Source organism: Sus scrofa, chromosome 1, assembly GCF_000003025.6.
Source record: "Sus scrofa isolate TJ Tabasco breed Duroc chromosome 1, Sscrofa11.1, whole genome shotgun sequence".
NCBI classification, from domain to species: domain Eukaryota; kingdom Metazoa; phylum Chordata; class Mammalia; order Artiodactyla; family Suidae; genus Sus; species Sus scrofa.
In genome coordinates, this window is record NC_010443.5 from 205,105,634 (window position 1) to 205,127,003 (window position 21,370).

Consider the following 21,370-nt stretch of genomic DNA (forward strand, 5'->3'; position numbering starts at 1 on the left):
TGTAAGATACCCTGTGACCACCTACACCCATTTCAGGCACCCAACCCCCATCTGTGGCAACCACCAATCCAATCTGTCTCTATGAGTTTGATTTCTTTCTTTTTTTTCTTTTTTTTTTTTCCGTCTTTTTCTGCCTTTTCTTGAGCCACTCCTGCGGCATATGGAGGTTCCCAGGCTAGGGGTCTAACCAGAGCTGTAGCCACTGGCCTACACCAGAGCCACAGCAACGGGGGATCCAAGCCTCGTCTTCGACCTATGCCACAGCTCACGGCAATGCCAGATCCTTAACCCACTGAGCAAGGGCAAGGGTTGAACCCACAACCTCATGGTTCCTAGTCGGATTCGTTAACCACTGCACCATGACAGGAGCTCCCTATGAGTTTGATTTCTTTAGATTTCACATATAAGTGAGATCATGCAAATTGTGGGGGGTATACTTATATTTATAAAATGGAATATTACTCAGCCATAACAGAAGGAAATATCTGGACTCTTAAAGGCTAGGCCATTAGATAAAAGGAAGACAGAGAAGAAAGTTTCCCCCCACAATCAAAATAAAACAAAATTGTACAAGGTTTCTTTTTCTTCTGGTTTTGTGTTTGGTAGGTGGGAATTAGCTTTAATAAGTGTTACCATCATAACAATTTAAACTTCATCTTCACAACAACTCCATGTGTCTCACTGAATCCTTGTGGAGAGAGGGTCGAGCTGCATCCACAAGGTGAGGATGTGGAGGCTCATGGAGACGTTCTCACAAATTACTACGAGGCAAAGACAGAACTTCAGTTCAGGTCTGAGCGACCCCCAAATCCATTCCGTTTCCCACTCCATCAAATTTCCTGTGGGACTAAAAGTGGCAAGTGAACTGCCCCCTCCCCAAGTCTCCATAAATCCTTGTATAAAGGCTTTTACCAGTGACTGTCCACCTGGTGTATATCAGAATTACTTAGAGAACTTTTTTAAGACACAGATCTGATTTAGAAAATCCAGAGGGTTAGACTGCAGAACATATCGCTGAGGGTACTCTGGAGGTATGGACAAGCAAGAGTGGACACTGCTGTTCCACCTCTTTATTTTTATTTTTTGTTCTTTTTGTCTTTTAGGGCCACATCTGCGGCACACAGAGGGTCCCAGGCCAGGGGGTCCAATCAGAGCTGTACACGCTGGCTTACACCAGAGCCACAGCAATGTGGGATCCGAGCTGCATCTGCAACCTACACCACAGCCTACAGCAACGCCAGATCCTTAACCCAATGAGTGAGGCCAGTGATCGAACTCATGTCCTCATGAGTGCTAGTTGGGTTCCTAACCACTGAGCCATGATGGGAACTCCGTGGAGTCCCACCTCTTATTGGTTCTGGAGAATCATTTAAATCTTGAGTCAGTAAAAGGAAGAGTCTCAAATTTATCTCTCCCTCAGACCATTCCACTGTGTTACAGACTCATGCATTGTGGTACCTCCTGGACTCCACTAGGATGTTCAGGCATCTCAAACTAACACGTTCAAGCTAAATTTCTTATTTTCCACCATCATCCCATACCTGCTCCTCCTACAAGAGTCCCAGTATTAAAGGATAAGACTTCACTCATTCTTCTATTTGCTCAGGCCAAAAACCTGACAGGCAACCCTGATGCCTCTCTTTGTGCTGTACCCCACATCCACTCTGTCAGGAAATTCTGTCAGCTTTGTTTTTAAAACATATCCCCAAATCAGACTACTTCTCTCCCCGGTCCAAGCTCCCATCATTTCTAGCCTGGATTATTACAGCAGGTTTCCACTGGGCTCCTTCTTTCACTCTATCCCCCTCTAATCAGTTCTCTATGAGTCCTTCCAATGTCCTTTTCATGTCACACTTTTCAAAACCCTTTAATGTGTCCATGCCCCTTGCAATAGGGAACAAGGTCCTATGTGCTTGTCATTCAGGATGGTGACAAGGTCCATTGTGCTCCAGTTTCCACGACCTCCTCCATCTATTTGTGCTCTTTGCGGGCTCCTGAGCACACCAAACACACTACCATCCTAGACCTGCTCACTCTCTGTCTCCCTTACTCTCGATTTTTCTTCATTGCACTGACCACCACTTCATTGACAATGCATATTTATTCTCTATCAACCTCTTCCCACTAGACTGTAGGCTTCATGAGGGCAGGGTCTTGGTCTGCTTCATTTACCGATGTGCGCCTAGGGCTTAGAATACAGCATTAGAATAAATATGACAGATAATTGAAAAAAAAAGTTTCCTCTTTTACAGAATGGAGGAAATCAAAGCTGCCTTGCTGAGTTACTGCAAAAATTAGAGATGCTCTTCGTAAAATACCTGGCACTGTTCTTGGCATTCAAAGAAATACTGAATGAAATGGAGGTATAAGCAACATGATAAATTCTTTGTTGTATGGAAAGTAGGTTAACCAAGAATATATTAAATAAACAAATACACTACCCCCAGATTATCATAGACAAGAAGAAGGCTCTCAGAGTTGGTGGGACTAGATATCAATATTGAATGGTGCCTCTAGTATAACTAAGAGTAAGGACAGGACACACTCATTTAGGTTAAAGGAACAGAGCTGGTAAGAGGGAAGGAGGGCACAAGAGGACATTCAGAGAATTCTACATTCCCACCTACCTCCTCCCTCTCCCACCACCTATGTCTGTGGATTAAACCTAAAGAAGCTATAGTACTGACCTAATAGAAATAAAAGCCTAGTCTAGGTTTACTTTTCTGGACAAATGACTATAAATAAAATGTTTAAATCCTTCTCCTTCTCTATGCATGTATATGACTATGGGTTAACTTTCTAGCTCTGTTTCCCCTAGAAACTTGATAAAGGTGGAATATCAACAGGTAACACTGCTTATGATAAAAATGCCTCCTGGTTGATACACAATATCTGAGCTGAGAGGATTATGAATGAATAACCAACACCTGCTGAGAAGGGGCTTTCCTAAGTGCAGTGAATCCCATAAAAGGGCAGATCCCTTATTGGCACCTGGGTCCTTACAAGTAATATTAGTGATACTGATTCCTACTTGGGACATGGAATTTCTAAACCCCTTCTCCCCCACAACCTGGTGTGTTATTCTCTGAAACCTGAGCTGTCTCTTGAGGAGCCAGAAAATAACTTCTAGGAGTTTCTGTTGTGGCTCATGGGGTTAAGGACCTGACATTGTCTTTGTGAGGATGCGGGTTTGATCCCTGGCCTTGCCCAGTGGGTTAAGGATCAAGTGTTGCTGCAAGCTGTGGCATAGGTCATAGATGAGGCTAGGATCTGGTATTGCTCTGGCTGTGGAGCAACCCTCAGCTGCTGCTCCAATTTGATCCCTGGCCTGGGAGCTTTCATATGCTGCAGATGTAGCCATTAAAAAAATTATATGTATATTTACACATGTGTATCCATATACAGATATGGATATATAATTTATATCTATATGCTGTATAAACTCTTGAGTTAACTCCTACTGAAAAAAATGAGTAACATTGCCCTACTGGCCTGCTCTGCTTCCTACCTTGATATTCTCCTAGGTGAATGCTATGCCCAGGGAAGCCTTATTGAGCTGTGTGGGACAAACTGTTTGGCTGAGCCTATGAAGACCCCCTAAGTGAGTGTTGCAGGGAACTTGGAGCAATTGGAAATAAGTATTTTATTATGTCTGTATTAGTTTCCAAGGGCTGTTGTAATAAAATTATCATGAGCTAGGTGATGCCAACAACAGAAATTAATTCTCTCACACTTAGGGAGGCCCCTCCCCCATGCCTTGCTTGCCCTATGCATCTCTTCCATTTGGCTGTTCTTGAGTTGTATCCTTTATAATAAACCAGTAAGCATTAAGTAAGTGTTTTTCTGAGTTCTGTGAAATGTTCTAGCAAATTAGCACACTTAAGATAGGGGTCCGAAGCACCAGAGGCTAAGATTTGGGGTGGCATCTGAAACTGGGGCAACAGTCTTGGGGGACTGAGCCCTTAAATTATCTGATGTATAGCTAGTGTCAGAACTGAATGGATCTGTATGACACCCAGACCAAGTCAGAGCACTGGTCGATGTGGGGGAAAACGTGACACATCTAGTATCAGAATCGTTCTGTGGGCAGGGTGTAGAGAAAAAAATAGTATTTTTTCCTTTTACATCTCAAACATGACGCAGCCCTCTCATATGAGTGGGTGCTGATATTTGGAAAGACATTTGTAGGACAGCCCTTGGGACTGCTTTTCTGCAAAGGTTTCAGGAAATGTCAAGACAAGTGGGTCCCAAGCCTCTCAGGACCAGGCAAAAGTGATATTTTCTAAGGGAGGTTGGTTCCAAAGACAGTAAGAGTAGAAGATGGAGTGCTCTTTTTTTTCCCCTAAGGAAATAAAAACAGTCTTGATGTCGTTTTTTTTTTTGTTTTTTTTTGGTTTTTTTTTTTAAGTTTGATTAACCAGAATTCAACATCAAGGTTTGTAGCAAAGGGGATTTCTGCACTCTGGAAACCAGATGTTGCTGTGGAACAGGGAGCTGGAATGAGAGGCCCAGCACACATCTGAGCACAGGCTGGGGGGTAAAGGGAAAGGGTGGTGAAAATCAGTGTTCCCTGCAGAAAAGGCAGGGTGCTGAGTCTGCCCCACCCTGAATGATCATGATGGGAGTGTTTGAGGAGAGACCATTCGCAAATTAAAAAAAAAAAAAAAGTACAACCTGCTTTAAACTGCTGAATTATACTCTCATGAGTGGCTTCCTTCCTCTTCAACTGGAAAATTCCAAATAAGAAAACATACTGACAGGGTATCTATCTGCCACACAGCGAAGAAGAAAAGCCACCCCTGCCCTAGGCTTATGTCAATGAAGGAAACTGATATACTCAGGCAGAAGCTGTGACTGCTTCCAAGTCACATCTCTGGGTTCTGACTGAGTGGCGAAACCTCATGGACATAACATCCATCAGAGAAAACCAAAGACATGAAATAAATTTTACAGAAGCCTTCCACTGCTTTCAGAGATTTAATTCCTTTGTCATCTCTACCTATCTTATAGAAAACAAATTTAGTTGCCCAAAGAACAAAGAGCTTTAATAGACAAATACTACATGATTTGTACTGGTCTTGATAAATGCTGCCATTTGGACTGAAAACTGAGTAAGAGCCCTGAAGTATCTCTGAATAACTGAAGGTCAGGATGACACTTCATCCCATAACTCTCATTTCAGAAGTCTCTACTATGTGTAATTCACCTATATCATATCTTTCATCTTCCCCAAAACATGAGAGACAGCTCTGATTTCTCTATCTCAGAGAGACGGTCAATGAAACAGGAAGAAATGACGGGATTGCCCAAGGACATGCAGCAACAGAAGCTGAGCAAAATTTGAACCCTAGTTGGGGCTCAAAAGCCCGACTTCCTCCCAGAACACCACTCTGGCTCTGGCTGCCTTATGACTTCTTCATTAAAACAGGTCACATTAAGACATGTCAGCAGCGAAATATAGAACTCGAGCTATATTTACACTCGTTAGGTATTTGAAAATGCAGAGGCAAGGAAGTGTGACACACTCGGAAAGCAGGTTTCAGGCTGTGCCCATGAATTAGGAGACTGGAGGTCTCTCCATCTGTGTGACCTTGGGTGAGCGGCCCAACCCTCTGCACTTCTGCTGCCTCACTTTGTACCTAAGAAGGCTGGCTTATCTGATTTCTGTAATGCCTTTCAAATCTAAAAATCTCTCATACATGCACTAGAATTCACCAGGATAAGTGAACTAGGTTGCTTGCAAATGAGTAGATGATATCTATTCTAGTACAGACAAAACCTTAATGTAAGTTTTCAAAACTAAAGAAACTCATCCTTTGCAAAACCATCACTGAGACTAAAACCAATAGGTCTTAGACTATTTCCTTAATGAACTAGTTTCTGTGTATGGGTCTTTAGAGAAACAAGAACTTTTGAAAGATCATATAGATAATTTGAAGGAGAACAAGAAGGTAATTTACTTTTGATTCTTGCAGAAAGCTATTAAATTTCATTAGGGATAATTAATTTCTAAATACAACAAATATTGTGAACAAGCATTGTTAAAATGGAGAGGGCCAAAGTGATATTTAGATGTGATATTTAGCCTCTTTTTGAAGGTAAAAAATTAGAATTGCATTCCCTAATGATATGATCTATTATCATTTCCTATAAATTAAAGAAAGGGCATATGCTATCATGGAATCAAAGGACAGGGAATTAAAGGACAGGGTTCAAACTGCAGCTCTGCTGAGAAGAGAAGGTTTACCATAACCTTACTTTGCATGGTTATAAATAAGAGATACTAATACTTAGTGACAGAATTGTGATATTGAAATGTGGTGATACATGTAATCAAAGCAGGCACTAAATCAATGTTCTTTTCTTTCCTTCCCCTTTTTGGCTGGAAAAAGCTGTAGTTGAAGGCCATTTCATTGAAATGGTCACTGAGAGCTAAAAATCTATTTACCTCTTCATTATCTTCCAAGGCCAATGATATTTTTAGTTGGAACAAAAAATGAAGTCTGAATTACATTGACTAAATTTATAAAGTCTTGTACAGAGATTACAAACGCAATATGACGATAAATCCCCAAAGCACACTAAGTTAGATTTGGGGCTTAATACTTGCAACAAAAGGTATGTAATAAATAACATTTTGGAATGTATTTCATGTTGGCAATCTATGATGATTATATATAATGGCCTAATCTTTCCAGATGAAATCTCAGAAGGTCCACAAATCCGACATGACTCTTCAAATGTTCCCTGCACTGTGAGAATGTGTCCCCTTGCCTTGTACACCAACAATTATTAAAGGGTGCGAAAGATTTACGTGGCAATTAGGATTTAAGTGAATATCCTCAAACCTAGGCAGTTCCTTCTGAAGTTAAATATTAGAAGGTACTAAGGAAAGATATGCCTAATGACTTACACAAATATGTAGTTCGAGCATGGTGTCAAGCTACTCTCAACCCAAATAATGGTATTTATAGAACCCTTTTCTCCAAGGCGGCAGAGCTCTCTTATGCCCCTGTTGAGTGGGAAGCGAAGGGAGGTATTTTAAGACACTGAGCTATGGTACACAGTCAGCAGCCCTAAGAGCCTGTGAGATTGGAGAGTGAGCATCTCCCACCCCCGCACAGAGTGTCATAAGGTGCCAACACAGGTCTCACGGTGAGCCCTGGGAAAGCAGGTAATTATATCACAGAGCAGAGAATGCTTCCTGCCATTTGAAAAGTACACAGTCCTCTGTGTACTAACATCATGAGCCTCTACCTTGTCAGGTTTTTGGTTTTTTTTGTTTTGCTTTTTAGGGCCACATCCGCAGCATATGGAGGTTCCCAGGCTAGGGGCCCAATAGGAGCTGTTTCTGCCAGCCTACACCACAGCCACAGCAACATGGGATCCAAGCCACATCTGTTGCCTACACTACAGTTCATGGCAACACTGGGGCCTTAGCCCCCTGAGCGAGGCCAGGGATCGAACCCGCAACCTCATGGTTCCTAGTCAGATTCGTTAACTGCTGTGCCAAGATGGGAACTCTTACTTCATCAGGTTTTTGGAGCAGAAAGAACTATGATATAATTCTGGGGAGGGTCTTGTAGGGGAGGCCTTACCTGTGGAGGAATTCCTGGGTAAGCACCTGAGATACCCTCAGATAGGGTTGCAGGCTACTGGGAAAGGAAGGTGAGTGACATTTCCTGAGCCCTTACAAAGTGTCAGGCATTCTGCCAAGTGCTTTTCACTGTCTCATGTTCCAAAGAGATCTTCAATCTAGATATAGAGTGGACCTATACTAGCACTTCCTGAAGGATTCAAAAGACTTCCTCCCAAGCTGAAAAGACATGACAGGTTTTCCCAACCTACCTCCTGCTTCTGTGTAAAGGAGCCCAAAGCAATAAGGGCAAATGGCCTGATGGCCCTGGGAGACAGTGATATGCTTGAAATAGAAACTCCAGCTGGGCTCTTAACTTTCTTTGCTGTATAACAAAGTTCCACAAACTTGGTAGCTTCAAACCACGCATTTATTATCACACAGTCTCTATAGGTTAGAAGTACAGGCACAACTTCAACTTAGTCTTCTGCTCAGGTTCTCACAAGGTTACATTCAATTCAAGGTGTCAGCCAGGCTGCCTTGTTATCAGGAATCTTAAGTGAGGGAGAGTCTGCCTCCCAACTCCACTGCGTTACTGACAAAATTTCACTTCTTTGCAGTGGTTATAAATGATGGTCTTGGCTTCTTACTGACTGTTGGCTAGTAGCCACCCACAGGTCCCAGAGGCCACCCCCAGCTCCCTGACATTCAATTCTCTCCTAAGACAGTCACAGCATGGAAGTCTGCTTCTCGCAGGACAACACGAGACTCTCTCATTTAGACTGCTAAGAACGCATTATATAATATCACATGGTCATGGGAGTAACAGCCCATTGAGTTTGCCATATAACATAACCTAATCAAAGGAGTGGTGAGTGGGGGGTCTTATTACCTTTGCCATGTTCCATTGGTTAGAAACAACTCATAGATCCCACGTACACTCAAAGGGAAGGGATTATACAGGGTGTGAATCATTAGGGGTCACTCTAGAGTGTATTCTACACACATACCAAGACTGAATGTTTGTGGGTTTTCTTTTTTGTTTGTTTGTTTTTGGCTGCACCCACAGCACACAGAAGTTCCCAGGCCAGGGCTCGAACCTGTGCCACAACAGCAACCCAAGCCATTGCAGTAACAATACTGGATACTTAACCCACTGAGCCACACAGGAACTCCAAGACTGAATGTGTCTTGACAGTCAAAAAGCACATGAAAAAGTGCTCAACATCACCAAATATTAGAGAAATGCAAATCAAACTGACAATAGAGTTTGATCAATGAGGTTTAGATACAATACATACAATACAATAAGTATGATGAGGTTCAGAAAACTGCAAATCAAACCTATAATGACCTCATATTGGTCAGAATGGCCATCATCAAAAAGTCTACAAATAAATGCTGGAGAGAGTGTGGAGAAAAGGGAACCCTCCTACATTGTTGGTGGGAATATAAATTGGTACAACCACACCCTATAGAGAACAGTAAGGAGGTTCCTTAAAAAACTAAATAAAATACAACTGCCATATGATCCAGCAATCCCACTCTTGGGTATATATCTGGAGAAATCCATAATTCAAAAAGATACACGCACCCCAGTGTTCACTGAAGCACTATTTACAACAGCCAAGACAAAGAAGCAACCTAACTGTCCATCAGCAAAGGACTGGATAAAGATGTGATATATAAATACAATGGAGTATTTACTCAGTCATCAAGAATGAACTAATGCCGTTTGCAGCAACATGGATGGACACACAGAGATGATCATACTAAGATGAAGTAAGTCAGACAGAGAAGGACGAATATCATATGATATCATTCAGATGTGGAATCTAATAAAAATGATGCAACTAAACTTATTTATAAAACGGAAAGACTCACAGGTCACAAAATCGAATTTATGATTGCCAAAGGGAAATGTAGGGGCGAGGGAGAAGAGTTTGGGATTAACATATACACACTATTACATATAAAACAGGTAACAAACAAGGACCTACTGTACACACAGGGAACTCTACTCAATATTCTGGAATAACCTATATGGGAAAAGAATCAGAAAAACAACTCTGTATATGTATAACTGAATCACTTTACTGAATCATTTTGCTCTATACCTGAGACAAAACACTGTAAATTAACAATATTCCAATAATTTTTTTTAAAAAAACTGAATACATCTTCATACTTTGCAGCATATGACAAAGACTAAATGGACTGAAGAGATGGTCATATATAAATATGAATTCTGGTTTTTTGCTGCATGACTTTGGGCAAATTACTTTTTTTTTTTTTGGACTGCACCTGTGGCATGTGGAAGTTTGAGGCTGGGGATCAAACTGGTGCTACAGCTGGGACCTGAGCCCCTGCAGTGAAAACACTAGATCCTTACCCCACGGTGCCACAAGAGAACTCCTGGGCAAATGATTTAATCTCTCTTGAAGCTTCAGTTTTCTAATCTGAAAGTAGAAACAACTATTACCTATATAAATATGAAAGTTTTGTCAATAGCTTTAGCCCAATGATCTTAGGCATGAGATTATGCACGTCTACACTTTCTCCAAAGCAACTGTGAAATGTATTAACTGTATATGACACCAAGTAGCTATTATGTAGATAGAGTAACAGCTCTGAGTCTGGCCTGTCAGGACTGCAGACCATAGTTCTGTCTGAAAGTTTAGCCACTTCTCTAGATGGAGCTTAAATATTATTAGCATGATTTGATTCATTTAAGTAAATTAAACACCTAAGTAGCACCACTGTGCTAGGTACTACATAGAGACAAACACACTCACACACATGTAAAACATACATATTCCTTGTCTTTGATGAGTTTATGATGCAGTGGGAGGGATAAAGCATTCATTCAATAAATAATGGGGGCACGGTTTGTCTATTAGGGATAGTAAACAGGACAAAGTCCCTATTCTTGTACAGATTATATTCTAGATGTGGGTGATGGCGAGATGACAAAAAAAAAGTTAAAATAGAAGATAATTTCACATTGCAATAGAATAACAGAAGGGGATATGAGAGTGGTAGTGAAACGCTATTTCAGATAGAGTGACAGGGAAGGACCGCATAGGGAGGTGGAGTGACAAGAAAGAAGAGCCCCAACAGGAGCCAAGGGAAGAGTGTTCTAGGCAGGGAAACTTCCTGTGCAAAGGCCCTGAGGCAGGAACAAGCTGAGCATGCCCGAGGATGAGCAAGACGTTAGCAAGAGTGGACAGATGTCAACACAGGCTCAGAGACAGAACAAGAGCCAGATCATGCAACGCTCTGTAGCCAGGAAGTTGCTTCTTAGTTCAATGTGAGCCACTGCAGGGTAATAACAGAGGAATGACAGGCATGACTGACAGGTGTAATGGAATGAACTGGCTGCTACATGGAGAACGTGAGAAAGAAAAGTAAGAATGAAGGCAGGCAGGATAGTGAACAAATAGAAACAACTTATAAAAGTAAATATTTTGATCAGTGCCATAAAAGATAAGAACAGGCCCTTGGACTGTAATGTATATACAACAACGCTATACACAGGCCACTCGCAGTTTAGTGGCAGCAACAAGCCACACCCCACTAAGTAAAGATAGAATACAAGTTTAAGTAGTAACTAGTGCCATGAAGAAAAGCAAAACAGGGAAACATCTCAGAGGGTGATTAAGGGTGATATTTTAAATAAGATGGTTAAAAAAGCCACACAAATAAGGGAACATTCAAGCAGAGACTCGAGTGAAGATTCTGGGAAGACCTGGAGACAAGTGGTTTGGGCTGAAGGCGTGGCAGAGCCCCAGGAACAAGGTGCTGTGCATGTGAAGAGCAGTGGGAAGGCTGGAGATGCTGGTGTACAGGGAGGTGGAGAGCCATAGGAATGTAGGGAATGAGGCCATATCATTGGACCCTGTAACCCACCATGAGGGCTTTCAATGTTATTCTAAGTGGGGAACCACTGACAAGATTTGTGGAGGGGACCTGAGGGAAGGTGTCCTGAGGACAGTGGAGGGGACCAATGGGGTTCAGGGAATGCCTTTTCAAGGAGGTGACAGAGCTGAGGCAGGAAGGACGTAAGAAGGCAGGGGTCACACGAGGGCCAGGGGGCATTCCAGGAAGAGCCAGCACCAAGTCATCTTCTGTCATCTGTCCTTATGCATTTTCACTCTTTTTTCCATATCAGGATTCAGAAAAGCAAAATCTCTTTGCTACAAAGTCTAGACTACTAGACTCATTACATGCCCCTTACTCTTTAAGGGTGAATATACTCCTGTGTGCAGTTAATCAGTAGACATGTCGAGGGCAAATGCTGCATCAGGCACAATGCTAAGAGCCCTGAAAGATGAGGAGATGAACACGACTCAGGTTCTGCCCTCCAGGAAAGGGGGTACATCCATGGTTTTTGGAGCCAGGATCTGAAGACACGAATGCCAAACAATACTTCAGCTCTATTACCATCAAATATTTTATAATCACTCTATTTATGCATCTCTGGAAGGAGATGATTAAGAGGGCAGCCCATGGCAAAGAAATAAAATAATTTTGAAGTAATAGATTTCCACGGATAAATGAGGTATTTTCAAATTAATAAGAGCTTTTATTTCTATAGACAACATTCTACAAATGAGATTTGAACTTATTATTAAGAGATTCTACATAGACATTTAATGACCCTGCCTTAATTCCCCACTCTCATGCATACTGGAGAACCCTAGACCATGTAAGGCATTCGAGGGAAGAGCATTTCTCTAAAGAACCAAACCTCAATGGTGCACAGCGCTTTTCATGTTCAAAGTGCTTTCCTGTCTACACATTTTAGAAATTTGTACAAGATGATGACATCTGGGTCAGAATAACTTCTCAGTGCAAACTAAAATAGTCTGTGTCATCACCACTGTGCTAAGGCTGGGAAGGAAACACAGCCAGTCTCACCATCCCTCCTGTTTTATTTCAGGGTAATATGTCCATTGTGGTACCATGGAACAGACTGGCAGAATGTTGAACAAATGAATTTAAAAAAAAAAAAAAACTTAAAGATAATCCTGATCTAAAATCGAGTCCATTTCTCCTTTGAAAAAATCAACTATCACTATACGTAAACCAAGAAGCTAAACATCAAACACATATCAAAATGTATGAAATAGCTTGAATGGCAAACTATCTAGTCTGGTGCTGTTCACTATGGGAATCACTGGCCACATGGGCTACCACTGAGCATTTGAAATGTGGCTAGTCTGCATCAGTATGTACTGTATGTATGCATAAAACACACACCAAATTTCAAAACTTAATATAAGAATAAAACAGGAAGCTCCAGTTGTGGTACAGTGGAAAGGAATTTGACTAGTAACTATGAGGTTGCGAGTTCGATCCCTGGCCTCACTTAGCGGGTTAAGGATCCAGCATTACCGTGAGCTGTGGTGTATGTAGGTTGCAGATGCAGCTCAGATCTGGCATTACTGTGCCTGTGGTGTAGGCCAGTGGCTACAGCTCTGATTGGATCCCTAGCCTGTACTTCCATATGTCATGGGTGTGGCACTAAAAAAGAAAGGAAGAAAGAAAGGGGAAAAAAACATAAAATTTTTCAATGATTTTTAATAATGACTAAAATTTTGAATATACTGGATTAAATAAAATCTTATTAAAATCAATTTTACCTTTCTTTTTACCTTTCGACATCCAGCTACTAGAAAATACAAAATTACATTTGTGGCTCGCATCTTACTTCTACTGGACATTGCTGATTTAGTATGCCCCTCGACCCCCAAGTCATCAGCATATTCATATAAGAAAACTTCTTGCTGTCTTCTCTGATTGTCTTTGCTCTTAGAAACTATGAGACCAAAGGCTCGCAATCAGGAGAAGTACACAGGGCTTTTCCCTTTCAAATTATTTCTTATCTAAACAAATTGGAAATGTGTACTGGTGTATGCTGTTCCTGTCAGAATAATTTCACAGTCCAAGCTGAAAGCTTTTTAAGTTCTCTGTTCTATGTTCTCCAAAGCCCTGCTTCACAGGCCACATGGGTGGACCTGTGGTCCCATTCATTCTTCCTCACCTTATCAGGGAGCTGGAGTTTCCAGAGGAATTAGCTGGGATGGTCTCTGGGCAGCTCTCCCCTGAGTGTACCTACCTTATGCTGTTAGACTGTGAAGACACATAGGGCAGGGGTCCAATCTTGGTTCTGTATCTACCCCAAGTGCACCTAGATACACAGGTCTTTGCACAAAAGCAAATGCACTTAATAAACATGGGTTACATGGGTAGAACTAATGGCTTAGGTGAAAGAAAGAGTTTTTCCTTCTCTCCTTTCTAAAACACATTACCCACTGACTGTCATCTGTGCTTCATAATTCATTTGTTCAAAAATCCACTTGTCACAGGCTACCTGAAACTGGAGGCTGGGGATGTGGGTGTTCTAACAGGAGATGACAAACAAAAGCACACGCACCACACAATTATGGTCAGTGTGGCATGTGCCACCAGGGAAAAGGAGCAGGGATTATGACAGGTCGCTGACAGAGGAATCTAATGTAGGCAGGGGTTCAGGAAGGTTTCTCAACGACCTTTATGCTGGACCTGAGGGAACTCTTTGCCTGGTAAGCTGGAGGGGAATGGGCAGGCTGACATGCAGGTGGGCCCTTTCAGTCTTGTTAAAACTTTAAAACGTAACCCTCAATGCAGTGCAAAGCCATTGAAGGGTTTTGTGCAGGATGATGATATGATCAGATCTGGAGGTGCACAACAGCAGATGTGGGGCCTTACACAGCCTATCTATAAATCCAGGAAAAGTAATCAAACTCTCTTAGGTCATTTCAACAGGAACTGAGTTTCGAGAATATGCAAGATGTAGATGCTCCATAACCACAAGGTTTGAGAGCCAGAATACATTCTAGAGCATGCATTTTTAATATAATACAAAATACTTTCAAAGTACCCTCTAGGTGTTTATTTCCGTGGATCTACTGGCCTATCCATATAAATTTGTTACGATACATTAGCTTCCCTTCTAACCCCAGCCAGATCTTGCTTATGTAGGACCAGTGGCCAGTGAAGCAACCATACTGGTTGAGCCAGCTTCTGGGTTACTGAGAGGCTGAGTGGTCAAAGTATTTATCAGAAGCATGAGTACGGAAATATTCTGCTCTTCTGTGCCAAGGACCAGGAGCCTCTGGATGTTGGCTACATTTCTGCATCCCCTTTTTAAGGACACTTGGTTCTGAACAAGTGCACTGGACCTTTCAGGAACTCAAGCCAATATCTTCTCTCAGGGCAAGGCATTCATGGAGGAAATAAGTCATATTTATTATAAACCAATTAAACACAGATTGTCCAAACTCTGTAGAATGAGTATACAAAATTTTATTTCATTCTAGACCCTTCGGGATGACACTTACTTGTATATATGTGTGGTTTGCCCATATATAACTGCTTTTCTAAACCAACTTGCAATTGCTTGGTGATGACCTTAATTGTCCTCCTTGGTGGTAGATGTCCATTCAAATATTTTTTTTTTGTCTTTTTGCCTTTTCTAGGGCCACATCCGCAGCATATGGAGGCTCCCAGGCTAGGGGTCTAATCAGAGTTGCAGCTGCCGGCCTACTCCAGAGCCACAGCAATGTGGGATCCAAGTCAGCGTCTGCAAACTATGCCACAGCTCACGGCAACACCAGATCCTTAACCCACTGAGCAAGGCCAGGGATTGAACCCGCAACCTCATGGTTCCTAGTTGGATTCGTTAACCACTGAGCCACGATGGGAACTCCTGTCCATTCAATTTTTAAATAGCCATAAAACCAGTATATTGACAGCAAATAAGCACATTCAGCATTCCGTTAAAAATGCATCATTTCTAAAATTTCAAATCTCCTCCAATTACTTCCTCCTATGACCTTGTTAAAATAAAGATAAATCTCAGCCCTACAATTTGTTCCTTTCTGCATTTCTGTTGTGTCTACTCTGAAAGTGAAGGGCCCTTTACACCTAAATGAAGAAGCCATTCTTCTCAGAGGCAGGACTGTGCAAGGAAAAGTTCCTGGGCTTAGGAGGCAGTCAGACCTGGGTTCCAGTCCTGGCTTCATTCCTTCCTTGGTGTGTAACTTTGGGAATGTTTCTGAAATTCTCTGGCCCTTGTTTTTTCCTGCAAAGAAATTTCCCAGCCCCAGTATTAGTTTTCTAGAGCTGTTGTAACAGACTTCCAAAACTGTGTGGCTTAAAACAACAGAAATTTACTCTCTCAGTTCAAGAAGCTTGAAATCAAGGTGTCAGCAGGGGTGGTTCCTTTCAGAGGTTCTCTGGGAGAATCCTTCCTTGCCTCTTCCAGCTCTGGTGGCTCCTGGCATTCCTTGGCTTGTGGCAGCATCACTCTAAGCTTGTCCTTTGTCTTCAGATGGCTCTCTTTGCCTAGTCAACATCCTATTCAACATGATCTACCCACCTACAACTCAATTCCATTATACTGAGGAACAAAGATGGGTCTTCACCAAGAACTTGTGTTTACAGATTTATAGTCTCTTTTCTATACTATGAATTGGTCAACTGTGTTTTATGTTTATAATCAGAAAAAAACATGACTATTTTTAGAGAAGAGTGTATATAAATAGCAACATACTGAAAACGCATTAGAGATTAATATTTTCCTTACCCTTCCCTGTATTTATCTTAGCCCTACAAGTGAGTTACTAGCACAATTCACATGTATATCCCAGGAAATCAGAGAGTGCTTTAAAATTCTACACAAAGATAAAGACTAAAACATTCTGCCCTAAACAATGACTTCTTGTGGTGAGACAGGGCGAACAGTTCTCTTCCAGAACTGACCTATCACAGCTGTTTAAACAGTAACGAACAGGTGGAAGTCTAAGAGACCCTTGCATCTCTATGGAATATAGAGGTCATGAAGAAGGCTCCAGATAAATATTAGAGACTTGATATTTGCTATTCTTTGCCTAATCTGCCAATGATTTGGTTCCCTGTCAAATACCTGCTTCCTATGGCTTATCATTTACTTCAATATTTTCCTTCCTCACATAATCCCATTTCTGACATAGTTTAAGAAAGGGAAAAAACTGAGACTGTTATTTCCACAGTTAATTATCTTCAAAACAGCAGCAATGCTGTCCCAGATCACCAAAAGCTGAGGGAAAGCTACATCCAGTAGGATGCGGTAGAGAGCTGCTCACTACTTTTCGTATTTGTCCCCTTCCTCTTATTGCACATATACCTTGCATTTCTCTTTCTTATCTCTCGCCCACTTATGCTCAGTATCCAAACACAATGGGGCTGACACAGTGCTTAAACTCTCTAAGAAGCTAGTCTCATGAGTAGGTGGTTTTCCCAACAGCCACACATCTCACCTACATACACCCAGCATTACTTCAAGTTTCTATATTCTGCAGTTAGGAACTGCTACAGTACAGAAAGGGTGGTGAGGAGGTCTATATTATCACTTTCTTTGCTCTGTTTCACTCTGTGCCTACAGAGATCAGCCCACTTCTGCCTGGTTCTCTTTTCAAGGTACAGCTCCATGATCTCTATTATAACTCTCTTCTTTTAGGAATGTGACAGGGTAGCAAGAACAAATGCTGATTTGTGATGTGCTTGGAGAAAAATCAGAACAAAGGACAACCCTCCAAAGACTTCAGTGAGTCTGAAAAGACATAAACTCTCTATTTCACAAAAACTGTTCCACCTCCTACTTGTTCACACCTTTAGTGAATTATTATATTTTATCTTAAAATTATTCCAACTTTCTTACAGCCCATTTCAAACAAATTTCAGTTAATAACAGCCTGCAGCTACCCTGACATCACGTGCCACCCACGCTGTCCACACAGTTCTGTTTGTTAAATATACCACAGTTAGAAAAAGCACCACAGAAGCTTCCAGCTACTTCAACGTGAGCCTTAAAAAGTCGTCCCTCCCCAAAAGTGCTCCACCAGAAGTCACTGAACCTCCAAAACAGGGGACTCAGCAAGCAGAAATCCACCAAAGTTAGCATGTCTACCTAGGAGAAACTCAAAGGTATCTAGAGGGATATGCCAAACGTACAAAATGAGCCCTTACCTGGATTGGGTTGAAGGTACTCAATTGTCTTAGTCATTATTTCCATGACAGCCCTGCTGGTGACATCCACTTTCTGAAATGAGAAGATAAATATTCTAAATGATGCAAATTATTAGCTTTAGACACAGGGGGTTTGTCTAAGTATATATATAACCTACTGGTGGTACAACAGAGCAAGGACCAGTCCTGCGGTGGATGGCAAGGGGCTCACAGAGCTGTCAGAAGTAAAACTGGCTTTGCCTTCAGCTGTGTTCCCAAAAGACTTGGAAAGTCTATTCATCCAAAGAGGAATCTGGTAATTACTAAAAATGTGCTTCAAAATACACTCCTTTATCTTCTGGTAAATGAGGTGGAGATAGCTTCGTCTCCCTGTAAGTGGCCCGAGGTTGTCTATGAAAATGGTTCACCTTCCTCAGAAAACCCTGCCAAATCATGCAAATCAAGAGGTTCAAATCTTCAGGTTCACTTTAAGAACAACCATGAAACTGGCCAGGCCATGGAGGGTATGCACATCTGAAAAGCCACCAAGTCTCCGAAAGATGTCACTTTATAGAAACGAGCATGCCATTCTATTTTTTTTTTTTTTAGAATTTTTAAAAACAAATTTGTTATTAAAGTATAGTTGATTTCCATGTTCTGTCCATTTCTGCTGTACAGCAAAGTGACCCAGTCATACAAGCACACCATTCTATCAGGACAAGGCTAGAACTGGTTGGTGTGCCCAGGCCAATGAGTAGGGCTGGATATAGGGTCTACAACCCCCAAAGGAGTAAATTTTTGCTGCAAATGCTTAGAAATGCAGGGAGCAAAGCTAAACTTAAGGGTTTCAATGTAAAGTCTCTGGTACTGGGAGCATCCAGGGGAACAAAACCCTCAAGATGGGCCCTGGACTGATGGAGCTCAACCCCTACACGAGCTCTCCCTGCCACAGACATCATCCCTGTGGAAAAAGAGCAAACTGTTCTCCAGAAGAAGAGGCTGCACAGAAGAAAAAGATGTCCCAGAGGAAACTGATGAAGCAAAAACATATGGCCCAGGAATAATTTCAGCATAAAATAAACATAAATTAAAAAAAAAATAAGGTGGGGATATGAATCACACTTTACCCCAGAATCATTAACTCACTGTCTACAGTGGGCCAGGCATGGGCCAGGTTTCACTGCCCTGAAGACAAATGAATATCAACTCTGTTTATTCAAGTGGAAGTGGGAAATTTTTTATTTAACTTCTGAGAACATCCTAAGTACATAAAAATCTTGAGAAAACACTTCTAATCACTCCTTGAACTTTTGGTTTATTCTAAATAAAAATCTTGGTCCTAAAGTCTCTCCTTGTAAAATTCTGTATGGTCAGTACCTGCACTCAGTAGGTTACCATGGCCTCTCTCTGTTGCACCCTTCACCCCACATGGAGAGGCCATGCAGTGAGGTCCTCTCTATGTTTATGTTCCCTCATGGGCTCCTTTTCTCATGTGATCCATTCATTCACTCCACAGGGTAAGCGACTAATGAAACTTAATGCACCCTCCTATCCTCCTTTCATGGATGGGGTAAGCCTCTTCCTCTTTCATGATCAGAAACCAAACCATAACCAAAAGATTTTCTCTTTCAGCTTTGCCTTTCAATACTTAATAATTTCTCCTTCCATGGAAGTCAGATTACTATATGAGTGGGGAATTTGCTACTACAGTGAGCACAGAAGAAAACATTTTTTTTTTCTTATGAGGTCATCATTGCATAAAATTACCTTAAAAAGCATTCCTATTTTAAGAGATACCTGCCCACATATGAACCCTGTGCCATGTCCTTTTGGTTAACTTGAGTTTTCAATATGCCTTAGATTTGAGTACGTGGCTAAATAGTATTTAGTTTTGAAGTAAATAGTGGTCCCCAGGGTGGTACAGCGCAGGACCTGGGTGGTCATCGAGAGAACTGGTAAACATTACCAACATGCCAACCAACCGCTATGTACTCAGTGTCATGGAAATGAAATCAAAGGTTGTGTGCAGAGCAAACACACTGAGAGTCTAGGTTACATGCTTATTAGGAAGAAAACATGTCTGCTGAGTACATGACTTAAGGGTTTAAGACATTCGATGTCAAATGTATCCAAGTGTCCTGTGTGGGAAGAAAAGTAGTCCCAAAGGTCAAAGTTTCTAAGAGAGAGGGCCAGGGGAACTGTCGAGTGACAACTTAATATTCTACTGTCATCTGATGTTAGGAAGCCAACCAAACTCTACCTTTTCCTCATCTCTGTCCTCAATAATAATCATGACCACCATCATCATAAAGTGGTTTCATTTGTCAGAAATTGTTCCAGGGGCTTTAAACAACTTAATACATTAAATTCTCAGAAACCCTATGAAACAGACACAGGGTTTAAGAAACGTGTCCAATTCTGGCTCTGGCATATGGGTTGTTAATTACAAATCACTACCACATAGGTCTGGAAAGCATAAAAAGGCAACATGGACATTACCCAACCTGAAGAGAAATACCCAGTGAGAGCTGCAAGGCTCTTTATACCATCTCCTGGTGGGGCTGGAGACCTGGCAGAGGCCAACCACACAGGACCAGGAGGAACTCACCTTCTAGCCAGCTTCTGGTTTTGTTTTGAAAGTCCTCAAAGTCTATAGAAACTTCATTCACAAGAACTATTCTACCCTGAGCCTCTGCAAAAAGGAGGCTCTCACACGTTAACTTGTTTGACCACATGCCCTCAGTTACACAGTCTTCTCTATGGAGGTGCCTGTAGTGCGTATCTGGAATGGACCTCTGGAAGGCATGAAAAGTGCTTCTCATTTATTGAACTCCCCTTCCCCTCTGGGCTCTGTCATAGAAACCCAAGTACTCAGGCTCTATAAAGAGCAGCTACTAGCTTGACTAAAAGCCAGTGGTCTCAGAGGAGGCACACAGATACTGGAGGCAATAACATTAAAGAGTTTTCTTTGATTCCTAAAACAGGATTCAATCTTAGAAGGAGAGCAGGAATAAAAACCACCTCACTGTCCCCTATGGTTTGACCAAAGTCTCCCAGGAAAGAGCCCAAACAACCCCAGCTGCTGTGCCCACTAAGGCCGAGTCCTCCAATACTTTTATTTGATACCTAATCAAGATATCATTCTAGAGAAATTTCTAGCTAAACTCTTTTGATCATAGAATAAACTAACCTTCACTTGAAATCCACCTAAGAAAACAACTTTATCCAATACAATTATTGTGTAACACATCATGAGGACATACACCAAATAGAGAAGAGCTACTAGCAAATTCATTTATTAGACTCTTGCTCCTGAGTTTATATTTGACAGAGTCAATGAACATAAGAGAAGGAGACCATTACAGCATCTAGACAAAAGCCTTAATTTTTTAAATATGGAAATCTGGACCTAGGGAAGGGAAATAAATTCCCTAAAGTCACACAACCCGTGTGGCTATTTCGGAAAGAAATATAGTTCTAAAGTGCATGGATAAGAGGGTTTCTAAGAAAGAAATGGAGGAACTGAATTGCCCAATGACCATCACACAGTAGGAGGCTGACCACCTTCCAACTTCTCTCCATCTCTGTCCTCACTCTTTCTGCCAAATGAATTTATACTGTGCCTGCCATGGACAGGATGAGACCATTACTTTGTGAGAACCCTGAACACGTCTTGTTAGGCACTTGATAGGAAAGCTATTTATACATAGAACGTCACACAGTCTCTTATTAAAAGGCCTGGTATAATGATCATAAAGAAGA

At 41.6% G+C, this 21,370-nt stretch overlaps 1 protein-coding gene across 2 annotated transcripts in view; it reads right to left on the reverse strand.

Annotated features, from left to right (window-relative positions):
• SH3GL2 (SH3 domain containing GRB2 like 2, endophilin A1) overlaps nt 1–21,370 on the reverse strand; it is a 204,133-nt gene that overhangs the window by 24,407 nt on the left and 158,356 nt on the right. For both annotated transcript variants that reach the window (XM_001925157.6, XM_021063262.1), the window contains exon 3: nt 17,630–17,702. In XM_001925157.6, the coding sequence (XP_001925192.2) occupies nt 17,630–17,702 (73 nt within the window). The remainder of the gene's footprint in view (nt 1–17,629; nt 17,703–21,370) is intronic.